This window comes from Hyla sarda, chromosome 4 (genome assembly GCF_029499605.1).
Source record: "Hyla sarda isolate aHylSar1 chromosome 4, aHylSar1.hap1, whole genome shotgun sequence".
Classification (NCBI taxonomy): domain Eukaryota; kingdom Metazoa; phylum Chordata; class Amphibia; order Anura; family Hylidae; genus Hyla; species Hyla sarda.
Window position 1 is genome coordinate 329,329,270 of NC_079192.1, and position 12,421 is coordinate 329,341,690.

At 40.8% G+C, this 12,421-nt stretch overlaps 1 protein-coding gene across 11 annotated transcripts in view; it reads right to left on the minus strand.

The window, feature by feature from the left end:
• P4HA2 (prolyl 4-hydroxylase subunit alpha 2) overlaps nt 1-12,421 on the minus strand; it is a 231,618-nt gene that overhangs the window by 55,432 nt on the left and 163,765 nt on the right. For all 11 annotated transcript variants that reach the window (XM_056575045.1, XM_056575050.1, XM_056575044.1 and 8 more), the window contains 2 exons: nt 7,999-8,175; nt 1,120-1,190 (listed from right to left, as the gene is read on the minus strand). In XM_056575045.1, the coding sequence (XP_056431020.1) occupies nt 1,120-1,190; nt 7,999-8,175 (248 nt within the window). The remainder of the gene's footprint in view (nt 1-1,119; nt 1,191-7,998; nt 8,176-12,421) is intronic.

The window sequence follows — 12,421 nt, forward strand, 5'->3', positions numbered from 1 at the left end:
ACTGCAACATACACAATACCCACACTGCCACTCTGATACCTCCTGCTGCCTTTGCTTACATCCCAGCATGCCATGCTTCAAGTACAGTGACCCCTCGACCTACGATGGCCCCCGACACACGATAATTTCAACATGTGATGGCCTCTCAGAGGCCATCGCATGTTGAAGGCAGCATCAACATACGATGCTTTTTTATGTCGGGGCCATCGCATAAACGGCTATCCGGCAGCGCTGACTGCTTCAGCTCCCGCCGGATAGCCGTTTACGGTGCCCCGTGAGCTCCAGTGATGTCTCTTACCTGTCCTCGGGGCTCCGGCGCGTCCTCTTCAGATCCCCTACATCATCGGCGCTCTCCATCGACGTCATCACATCGCTGCACATGCCTTCCCGTCATCCAATAGGAGCGGCGTGCGTAACAATGTGATGGCGGCGACGGAGCGCGCGGATGCCGGGCAAGCAGAGGCCTTGCCGGAGCGTCGGGGACACTCCGGGGGACGTGGCGACAGCGATGGATGGCGACATCCTGGGCAGCGGCGACGGTCTGGAGCGGCGGGGAAAGGTGAGTACAACTTCCTCTAACAGTGGTCTTCAACCTGCGGACCTCCAGATGTTGCAAAACTACAACACCCAGCATGCCCGGACAGCCAACGGCTGTCCGGGCATGCTGGGTGTTGTAGTTTTGCAACATCTGGAGGTCCGCAGGATGTAGACCACTGTCCTATACTTTACATTGTACGTATCCCTCAACATGCAATGGTTTCAACAAACGATGGTCCGATTGGAACGGATTACCATCGTATGTTGAGGGACCACTGTACTACTACCATGATGGCCTACTGAGGCACTCTGAAATAGATGGCACAAGACGACTGAGATTGTGTACAGCCATATCATTGCAGCAGAGAAGTAAACAGAGCTAGTGCTGAGGACCAGAGTGGCGGTGCTGAATGCAGAGAGAATAAAAACAGGCGAGTATACTGTATTCTTATTTTTTTAACAATAGCAGGCTATAAAGGTTGAAATAATCGTGACAACCCCTTTAATTGGATTTTACATATTGGGGATTCTGCAAATTGATTCCCCTTGGAATTCAAAAGAAGTTCATGTGTTATTCCTCACCTTTTAGATACCCTGTAATTGGCTGTGGTTAGAACACCAGTTTTAGGGTCCCGAACTGTAGCTCTTGCCAACTGGAAAAAAAAAAAAAGCACGCTAATAAATAAAACCAAGTATAATATAGCAGGTCATCTGTAACACATTCAGGCTTGGTTCACATTTTTAAGGCCTTTTCAATCTGAGACATATTTTGTAGTATTAGGCATATAAATATAGCTGAATAAAAAGGCCCGACTCTTAAAGCTGTAAAATTATTCTAGGAGGACAAATGACTTTTTCCAGAACTCTGTTTTAAACAGAACTCCATGAAGAAGTACTGCCTTTTGGAGATGGAAAACGGACACAGACAAGCAGGCAAGATTATTATTTAATATTTCATTTGATAGGATTGTGAAGTTTTTGTTTTCAAGTTTCCTTTATTATACTTAAAAAGGCTCTGAAACATGGTAACGATCGCACTGAATATGGTATTCATAACGTGATAACTTGTGTTGTCATTCCATTTAGTTGGTTATTTACATATATTTACTATACATTTTCTATCAGACAAAGTATGATACAAGTCCAAAAGACAGAATGGCTGGGCACTACTGAAAAATACTACTAAAATAGCTGGAAAAATAGTGGGGTATGAGTCCTTGCACACCAGGGTGACAGGGGTGCTTCACGTGGAACTGGGTACAAAATATCACTTCACAATGAAAGAAATAGAAAAACGGAGCACACACCTGTGATTTCCTTCAGCCACAGCTTTATTCACAGTTCATGTAGAACATCGGCATGACATCTTCCCCACAGACACGAGCAAGAGGTACAAGGCAGGAGCGTTCACCTAGACGACAGACACTGAACGTCACCTGAGGAAGCGTGAAACAATGTCTGTCGTCCAGGTGAACGCTCCTGCCTCGTACCTCTTGCTCGTGTCTGTGGGGAAGATGTCATCCCGATGTTCTACATGAACTGTGAATAAAGCTGTGGCAGAAGGAAATCACAGGTGTGTGCTCAGTTTTTCTATTTCTTCCATTGCAAAGTATGATACAGTTCATACCATGACTTTTTTAGGACTATTGAGGTTGTATTTTTGTATGCTATTTATTATATACGTGAGTACACTTTTTTGTTTTGTTTTTACCCTAGCCTGGCCATATTTCAATTTAAAAAGCTTTCCATGGACAACCCCTTTCAGCAGAGGTTTTCTTATGTTTTTCAAATAGAACTGTGAAACCTGTATAGAAGAGAGAATTTTTTTTTTTTGCTTGCTCAATAGCTGACAAGAGAAGAATCAAGCACCTACTACATATAGCAGTTTACATATAATACGTGAAACAGGCAAAAGGAGGTAACATTTATCGTGCATTTCATGAGGACCCGGCTGCATTATTTTTTCCCTCCAGAAATAAATATTAGATGTGCAGGAGTGGAATTAGATCCTTTTGAATCAAACTATATGTGTGACTTTGTAACTCCCCCCCCCCCCCTCCCCCAATTTTTATATGTCACAACATCCGTGGGTGTAGTTGTAGCAGTACCACTACCGCCAAGTGTGAACAAGCCCAGCTCTTCAGATATCTAGTTTGCCAAAACATATAAAATCCAATTACGGACTAAACCAAAATAAAAAGGCTAATTTTTAGCACCATACTAAGTCAGTCCTTTGTCTCCAGTCTGGCACTCAGCTATTGTTTAATCATATCATTTTTATTGCCAAATCATCACTTGGATCATTGTGGAATTTGGCTCTACATGCAGTTTTTATCATGTGGGTCAGTTGTCATGGTGAATAAATATATACTCGGGGCGTTTGGCAATTTCATCATTTTGTACTCCAAAAAAAAGCAGATGTGGACAAGAAACACTGCTTCACTCTAATGTGCACAACCTTCTCAGCTCCACAAGTCTTATTTTACATATTTAGTTCCATACAGTAAATCCATTCAAACCAGGAGATGGTCACACCGCCATTGTGTTCGCTGACTGGACTTAGAATTGTTTGCCCCAGTGACTACTCATACCATGATTTTCTTATGTTGAAGGTGTTTTCCTACATTGTACATATGTTCACAGATATCGGTAGTACTAGGCATCCAGACCAGGATGTTTGTGGTTTCTCCAGGTTACAGCCACCTTCACTGCATTTTGCTAGACATATTACAAATTTTTAGTGCTGACATTTTTAGGCCAAATGGTTGTTACATTTTTATATGATCTTTCTAGCCCTGGATATATAAATGAATATTTGTAGGCAGCGGATATCTATTATACAACTTCTACATGGAATCAGATGAGCTGACAGTAGGTCATTTTACTGTTTCGAGACTTTAAATGTCTGATCTTGTGAGGTTTTTAATTGGGAGAGTGTCTTCACAATTTACTTTTATTCTTTCCATATTGTAAGTCTTTCTTACAGCTGCATTTTCTGGCTTTTATTTTCATAATCTTAAAATAGAAGGTTTGCCGCAGTAAAGCTTCTTTTAAGAAATACTAAAAGAAAATGCTACAACTAGGTATATCTGGTTAGCCGCACAGTCTATACCTTTGGTAAGGTATCCTATGTGGACTGTCAGAATAAACAAAAATAAATAAAATTCAACATGGAAGAAAAACAAATTAAGGTCTTATAACAGTGTCCAAAGTGGACATTGCCTTTTAATACAGAAAGTTCATTCATTTCTCTTCTTCTTCCAGCTCCCTTTTCTCTTTGCTCATTTCTTGCCTTCTACTACTTCCTGTTCTTCACAGGAAGTGATGTCACTGACACCCTCTAAAGGGATACTCCAGTGGAAAACTTTTTTTTTTCTCAAATCAACTGGTTCCAGAAGGTTAAACAGATTTGTAAATTACTTGTGTTCACAGTACTTCCAGTACTTATCAGCTGCTGTATACTACAGAGGAATTTGAGTAATTCCTTTCTATCTGACCAAAGTGCTCTCTGCTGACACATCTGTCCATGTTCAGGAACGGTGCTGAGAAGGAGAGGTTTGCAGTGGGGATTTGCTCCTGCTTTGGACAGTTCCTGACATGGACAGAGGTGTCAGTAGAGAGCACTGTGGTAAGACAGAAAGGAAATTCAAAAAGAAAAGAACTTGCTCTGGAATATACAGCAGATAATAAGTACTGGAAGGATAACATTTTTTAATAGAACTAATTCACAAATCTGTTTAACTTTCTAGCACCAGTTGATTGGAAAAAAACTTGTTTTCCACCGGAGTACCCCTTTAATTTTCATATGTTTCCACATGGGCACACTGGCACCTACTACAGGTCACATACACTTCTCTTCCTCCTTCATTTATGCAGCATTTCGGTGAGTATATATACCTTGTGTTAAGACATTCTTCCTAGCTAGCCCCTACATGCGTTTCGGTATCCTACCATGCTTTGATACTTTACCTTACTAATCTCTAGTTTGCCTCTTATCTCCTGTGTTTACCTTTATCTCCATCGTAGATATAGACTAACTTGTGATCTTATTTAACCCGTTAGGGACCCAGCCCATTTTCACCTTAAGGACTCCGCTCTTTTTTGCAATTCTGACCACTCTCAATTTATGCATTAATAACTCTAGAGATGCTTTTACCTTTTATTCTGATTCAGAGAAAGTTTTTCCGTGACATATTCTACTTTAACATACTGGTAAATTTTTGTCGTTACTTGCATCCTTTCTTGGTGAAAAATCACCTTAGAAAAATCAACTTAGAAACTTTCTGCTTGTAAGGAAAATGGACATTCCAAATAAATTATATATAGGATTCACAAAAACAATATGTCTACTTTATGTTGGCATCATAAAGTTGACATGTTTTTACTTTTTGAAGACATCAGAGGGCTTCAAAAGTATAGAAGCAATTTTCACAAAAAATTCTAAATCTGTATTTTTCAGGGACCAGTTAAGTTTGAAGTGGATCTGAAGGGCTTTTCTGTGAGAAATACCCCATTATAAAAATTGCACCCATCAAAGCATTAAAAATGACATTCAGAAAGTTTGTTAACTCTTTAGGTGTTTCACAGGAATAGCAGCAAAGTGAAGGAGATTTTTTTATTTTTTTTTACACTCGTATGTTCTTGTAGAGCCCTTTTTTGAATTTTTACAAGGGATAAAAGGAGAGAAATCCCCCCAAAATTTGTAACCCAATTTCTCTCGAGTAAGGAAATACCTCACACGTAAAGTGCTCTGTGGGTGCACTAGAGGGCTCAGAAGGGAAGGAGCGACATTGGAATTTTGGAGAGTGAATTTTGTTGAAATGGTTTTTGGGGGGCTTGTCGCATTTAGGAAGCCCCTATGGTGCCATAACAGGAAAAAAACCCTGACATGGCATACTAATTTGGAAACTACACCCCTCAAGGAACGTAACAAGGGGTACAGTGAGCCTTGACACCCCACAGGTGTTTGACCACTTTTTGTTAAAGTCAGATGTGCAAATGATAAAAAAAAAAAAAAAAAAAAAAAAAAGGGGGGGCGGTAATAGAAGATTCCCAACAAAATTTGTAACCTTATTTCTATGGAGTATCGAAATACCCCATATGTGGACATCATGTGCTCTGCTGATGCACTACAATGCTCAGAAGAGAAGGAGTCCCAGTTGGAGAGCAAATTTTGCTGAAATGGTTTTTGGGGGCATGCTGCATTTAGGAAGCCCTTATGGAGGAAACTACACACCTAAAAGGAACCTAACAAGGGGTACAGCGAGCCTTAATACTCCACAGGTGTTTGACCACTTCTCGTTAAAGTCAGATGTGTAGATGGAAATTAATTTTTTTCCCTAAAATGCTGGTTTTCCCCCAAATTTTTACAAGGGGTAATAGGAGAAAATGCCCCCCAAAATTTGTAACCCCATCTCTTCTGAGTATGGAAATACCCTATGTGTGGATGTAAAGTGCTCTACAGGCGAACTACAATGCTCAGAAGAGAAGGAGCACCATTGAGCTTTTGGAGAGAGAATTTGTATGGAATAGAAGTTGGGGGCCATGTGCGTTTACAAAGCCCCATGTGGTGCCAGAACAGTGAACCCCTCCCACATGAGACCCCATTTTGGAAACTACACCCATCACAGAATTTAATAAGGGGTGCAATGAGCATTTACACCCCACTGGCCTTTGACAGCTCTTTGGAACAGTAGGCTGTGCACATGAAAAAATTAATTTAGCATTTTCATGGACCACTGTTACAAAAATTCGTCAGACACCTTTGGGGCGTAAATGCTCACTGCACCCCTTATTATGTTCTGTGAGGGGTGTAGTTTCCAAAATGGGGTCACATGTGTGGGCATTTTTCTGGCACTATTGGGGCTTTGTATACACATGTGGCCTTCAATTCCAGACAAATTTTGTCTCCAAAAGCCCAATGGTGCTCTCTCTTCTAAGCATTGTAGTGCACCATATGGGGTATTTATATACTGAGAAGACATGATGATACACATTTTGTTTTTTTCCCCCCTATTTTCCCTTGGGAAAATGAAAAATTTAGGGTAACCATCCGACTTTAAAAAATTGTCAAAACACCTGTGGGGTGTTAAGGCTCACTATACCCCTTGTTACATTCCGTGAAAAGTGTAGTTTCCAAAATGGGGTCACATGTGGGTATTTATTTTTTTGCATTTACGTCAGAACCGCTGTAAAATCAGCCACCCCTGTGCAAATCACCAATTTAGGCCTCAAATTTACAAATTACCCTACGGCAGTGTTTCACAAACAGGGTGCCTCCAGTTGTTGCAAAACAACTCCCAGTATTGCCGAACAGCCATTGACTGTCCAGGCATCCTGGGAGTTTTGCAACAACTGTAGGCTCCGTTTTGTAAACAGTGCCGTACCAGACGTTTTTCATTTTTATTGGGGGGACGTAACTGTGTAGGGGTATGTGTATATGTAGTGTTTTACTTTTTATTTTGTAGTGTAGTGTAGTGCTTTTATGGTACATTCACACAGGCGGAGGTTTGCAGCGGGTTTCCAGCTGGGAGTTTGAGCTGCAGCAGAAAATTTGCTGCATCTCAAACTTGCAGCATTCAAACTCACTGTAAACCCCCGCCCGAGTGAATGTACCCCCAGCTGTTGCAAAACTAAAACTCCCAGCATGGCCTTTGGCTGTCGTGCATGCTGGGGGTTGTAGTTATGCAACAACTGGAGGCACACTGGTTGCAAAACACAGAGTTTGTTACTTTACTCAGTGTTTTGCAACGAGTGTGCCTCCAGCTATTGCAAAACTACAACTCCCAGCATGTATGGTCTATCAGTGCATGCTGGGAGTTGTAGTTTGCAACAGCTGGAGGCACACTGGTTGTGAAACACTGAGTAACAAACTCAGTGTTTTGCAACCAGTGTGTCTTCAGCTGTTGCAAAACTACAACTCTCAACATGCACTTACATGCTGGGACTTGTAGTCATGCAACAGCTGGGGGCACACTACTGCAACTCCCAGCATGCCCTTTGGCTGTCCGTGCATGCTGGGGATTGTAGTTATGCAACAGCTGGAGGCACAAAAATGCTTGTCTTCACGGGAACGCCTGCTTAATGATTTCAGCAGGCATCCCGGTCCGGTCCCCGTAAGGTGAGCAGTGGGGACCTGAAATGCTCAGGGCATACAGGTATGCCCTGAATCCTTAAGGATCGGAGATGCAGGGCATATGCACACGCCCTGCGTCCCCAAGAGGTTAAGCACATACACTTGTGCTGAATCTAATTCTCTACTCTGTGTTTTCAATTTTGATCATTCTTCAGTTTGGGCATGGAAAGGAGAAGGTCCATGCTGGGCTGTTTGGTGGGCTTCATGTTAATGTAAAGAACAGATATGAGTTTAATTTTACAAGAGCCCTTTAAAAAGCAAGCTCGTCTCTTGTCCTGTGCTGCCTGCCTTATCTACAGATATTACAGTTTGCAGCATTTGCTTACCTTTGGCTTAGCCAGCTCTTTAATTTTCTCGATTTCAAAGTTGGACAAAACATCCAGGTAGCGGACAATGCGTGGACTATCCCACTCATCTTCTTCCTTAATAGGACTCAGAATCAGAAGAGGATTCTGGTTTCCATCATGATACCGGCAGAAAAGTTTCTTCTGTCTTCGTGGAGTCTAAAAATCAAACCAAAGTAATAGTCTTTCACCAAGAGGGCAAAGTACCGTATATTTTAGCCAAAAATCCCAAAGCTAATGTCACACAAACATAGTAAAAAGCAAAAAGTTGTGGAATACTAAAAATGACTTACAAAATACAATATGGCACCATCAGACAAGCGACATGACTACATTACTTTTAAAAGACACTATGTAATTTATTATAGGAAATGGAGACAATAGAGTCATATTGAGGGAGATTTATCTAATAGACCCACTTCAGCAAAAAAATTTCTGTGGGGTTTGACTCTACTTTTTTTTTTTTGTGTTTAACAATCTACGCCTATCTATATTTTCATTCAATACACAGTTTACATCCCCTTGAATAAAAAGGGGACATTCTTTGGCGCAGTGCTAAAACCTGAGTATAATTTTAAGAACATCGGATGTGTATGGTGGAGGTACGTATACGAATGCCAAAGGGCATATTCATTTTTCCAGTTTCCCATATAATATAATAAATCTTCCCTCTGCGTCTATTAATTTATTGTATAACACCCAATTAACTTTTTTGTGTATCATAACTGTGACCCCTCTCGAACAGGAGGTAAAAAACGAGTGATAATAATGTGAGATATTATTATTTTTTTAATCTATGTGCAGTTTCTTTCACTAAATGGGTTTCAATTAAACACACTATACCTGTTACATTTTTTTTTATAAACATCATGTATAGCTATCCTTTTGTGTTTATCCCCTAAACCTCTTATATTCCATAACATTATGTTCACACACATCCTATATTCTATTATTTAATACAACAAACCATGGAGAGCGAGAGAAAAGAAGAGAAAAAAAAAAAAAAAACACACAACATTGTCCCAGTTGATTTGTCCCAATGACTGACAAATCCCTAACCTAGCATGTACCTTACCTCCCCACCACTTTTAACCTTTCTATCCCCCTCCCATCCTCCGTATTCCCCTCAATTTATCCCATTTTTAAACCTTGGCTATTAATTTTACAGCTTCTTCCGGATTTTGAAAAAAGTAAGTTGTCTCTCTATATACCATCCGTGGCTTAGCTGGGAATACTAAGGACAATTTTACGCCATTAAAATGCATCCTCTTTTTTAACTCTTTGAAAGCCAAGTGTTTTTTTGTGTGTCTCGAGTGAGTAATCAGGGAATACCATTATCTTGTTACTATTATACAAAGCCCCATCTTACCAATATTGTTGGGGTAACTACCTGGTGGAGGCGAACGCATCGGGACCCAGTGTGCACTCTCCACTCCAAAAGTGGGGGACAGTTTTTCCTTCCCACATTCCTCAATTATCCAGTTTTGTATAAAGCGCACGGGGTCCTTTCCCTCGGTCCCCTCTGGGAACCCCATCAATCTCAGGTTCCCTTTCCTAGATCTGTCCTCCATATCTTACTTTTTTGCATCTTCCTGCACTTTTTCCACTTTTTTTCATTGTCCTCTAACTCTGACACTCTCTCCTCCATTTCTTTACATCTTTCTCTCAGTTTTTTTCATGTCCTCCCGGATGAATGAGACGTCAGAACCTATATTTCCTATTTGTCCCGCTAACCCTTCTATAGATGTATTACATTTACCTATTGCCTCCAATATCACTTGCATTGTAACTGCTGGACCTTCCTCTTCCTCTCCTACATTTTCCTGTACATTTTGTTTACCATACTTATTTTTATGGGATATTACTGGTGATGTCATATATCTATCCATTCTCCCCACATTTTTATTATCTTTTACCGGGCTAGTTGATTTCCTTCTAGGGGGCATCTTAACAACGATGGCCAACAACCTTTTCCACTATTCAAATTTCCAGCAAACCACCATAATGCATTACATTTTTCCAATAAACATAACTTTATCAACTAGAGTCCAGATATTACTCTGTCCTTTTCTGAAGATAAAGGATTGTTGCTCAATTTTAATCTTAATCCACACATATAATGTATTATAATGTTAGTTATGATGCTTCCATTAGTTCCATGCTCCAGACAACCTAATACACTTAATATGGGTTAGTATGTTCGTTTAGAAAGTTCTAGATTTCACAAGCAGCCAGTACGTTCAGTATATGTTCACAGTATAGATTTTAAACATAAATTAGATTATATTCCCTAACTAGTCCTAACACCCGTTCCTCTTTAAAAAAAAAAATTAAATAAATAAATAAAATTCCGAACTTCAAAAGTCTCTGTGTCCTACCTTTTCCCTTGCTTACATTGTGTCAGCTCCTGGCAGGAGAAAGTGGGTGTTCCCCAGCAGGTGCAATGTCATTGAAGCCTGCAAGAGCTGTGCCTCAACATGCTCCTCACACACTTCATGAGTTTGGTCTCCTGCCAGGCTGGGAGGAGACCAAACTAACTGTTTGACTTGTGCAGGGAACAGAACAGAGCCATTTTTTTCAATCACAATTAAAACAAAAGGTTGAGAATTTTAACAGCAAGTAAAATAGAAAAGGGTCTAATAATTGCATAAGGATTAATATATTAAAAGTTAAGTTTGGTGACAAATACTCTTTAAACAGGATGCAACAGGAATTTGTCTTATCAAAAAGTCAATGGCAACAGAATAGGCATCCTGTTGTATCCTCTTTTAATGTAAATTTTGCCTCCCAAAATAGGTACTATTTTTTCTAACCTTGAAACAGGACATTACAGCAGAATGCAAAAATGTGTTAAAGTATCCCAACATTTATGAAGCTCCCCATATACAGATGTGAGTGTGCCTGCAGTATTTACAGGTTTTTTTTGTTTTTTTTTTGGGGGGGGGGGGGGGGGGGCGACGACGACATTAAAAATGTCATAAGAAAAAAAAAAAAGTTTTTCCCAAACAGGGAGCCTCAGCTGTTGCAAAGGTACAACTCCCAGCATGCCAGTCAAAAGTTTTCAAGGCATGCTAGTTTTGCAACAGCTGGAGCGTCAATGCTTGGGAAACAATGGCCTAAATTAACAAGTAAAAAAATGTAACAAATATTACAAATATAAATAGAAAATAACATTGTAGCTGGCAAACACTTTCCATGGCAGGAAAACATATTAAGTAGAAGAGGAGAGAAAAAGATTTTCTTAGCTTTCTAGTTGTGGGACTTGTGTCTGTGGAAATACGTGAAAGAAATGCAATCGTCAAATACAGCTTTTTCTGCTATACCTAGAATGGTTGTGGCTGCAATCTATGGGGGAGATTTATCAAAACCTGTCCAGAGGAAAATTTGACCAGTTGCCCATGGCAACCAATCAGATTGCTTCTTTCAATTTTCAGAGGCCTTTTTTAAAAATGAAAGCAGCAAGATGATTGGTTGCTATGGGCAACTGGTCAACTTTTCCTCTGCACAGGTTTTGATAAATCTCCCCCTATGTGTTCTGTGAATATTGAATGTTTTGTAGATGACTAAAAACTTTACTGTACGCTGAGATAGCAATGAGCTCTGGGGACACACAGAAAGTATTCAGATTTCAAATAAAACCACTATCCCCTGTACATCAGATAAGCAATGGACGAACTGAAAGATGGCTGCTTCAGCTGCTGATGTGCTTTGGTGAACCCCTGCTCAGATTCCAGGAAATCTAGTTGAAAACACTGCCCTTAAAAGGGAATTCACCTTCCAAACTTCTGACACTGTTAGGGTATGTTCACACTACGGAATTCCCCATGGAATTCAGCAGTGAGAACTGAACATTAGTGTGAATGGGTCTCCGCGAGACCCGTTCACACTGTGGAATTTCAGCGGCGGACAATTCCGCCGCTGAAATTGTTCTGCGCAAAGAAAGAACATGTTCATTGTCCGCGAGCACTGCATAGCCGTCAATGGTGACGGCGCAGTGCCGCGCGGTCCTACCGCCGGCTGCCAGTCTGAATCTCCGCTCGCTGAATTCAGCGAGCGGAGATTCCGTTCACACTCTGTGAACATACCCTTAGATAGCTGTTAAGATCAGGAGATGCATGGTACCTTTTATATATCTGTGCTTCTAGAACATAGAAAATACTTTTATTATCTAATGCCAAGGATCAAAGAGGTGCCCCCAAGACCCTGGAGTGCTGAAGCCTGGAACGCCTCCTTGCCCCACCTCCCATCCCCGTCCCTTGATTGACAATCAGCTGGAAGCAGAGTCCTGTTTCCAAATCTCACACCTGTGTACAATTTGTGTGCACAGAGTAGGAACAAGATTTGGAAACAAGGCTCAGTACTGGAAGCTGAACCCCGTCTGTCGGAACAGGGATAGGAGTAGGAC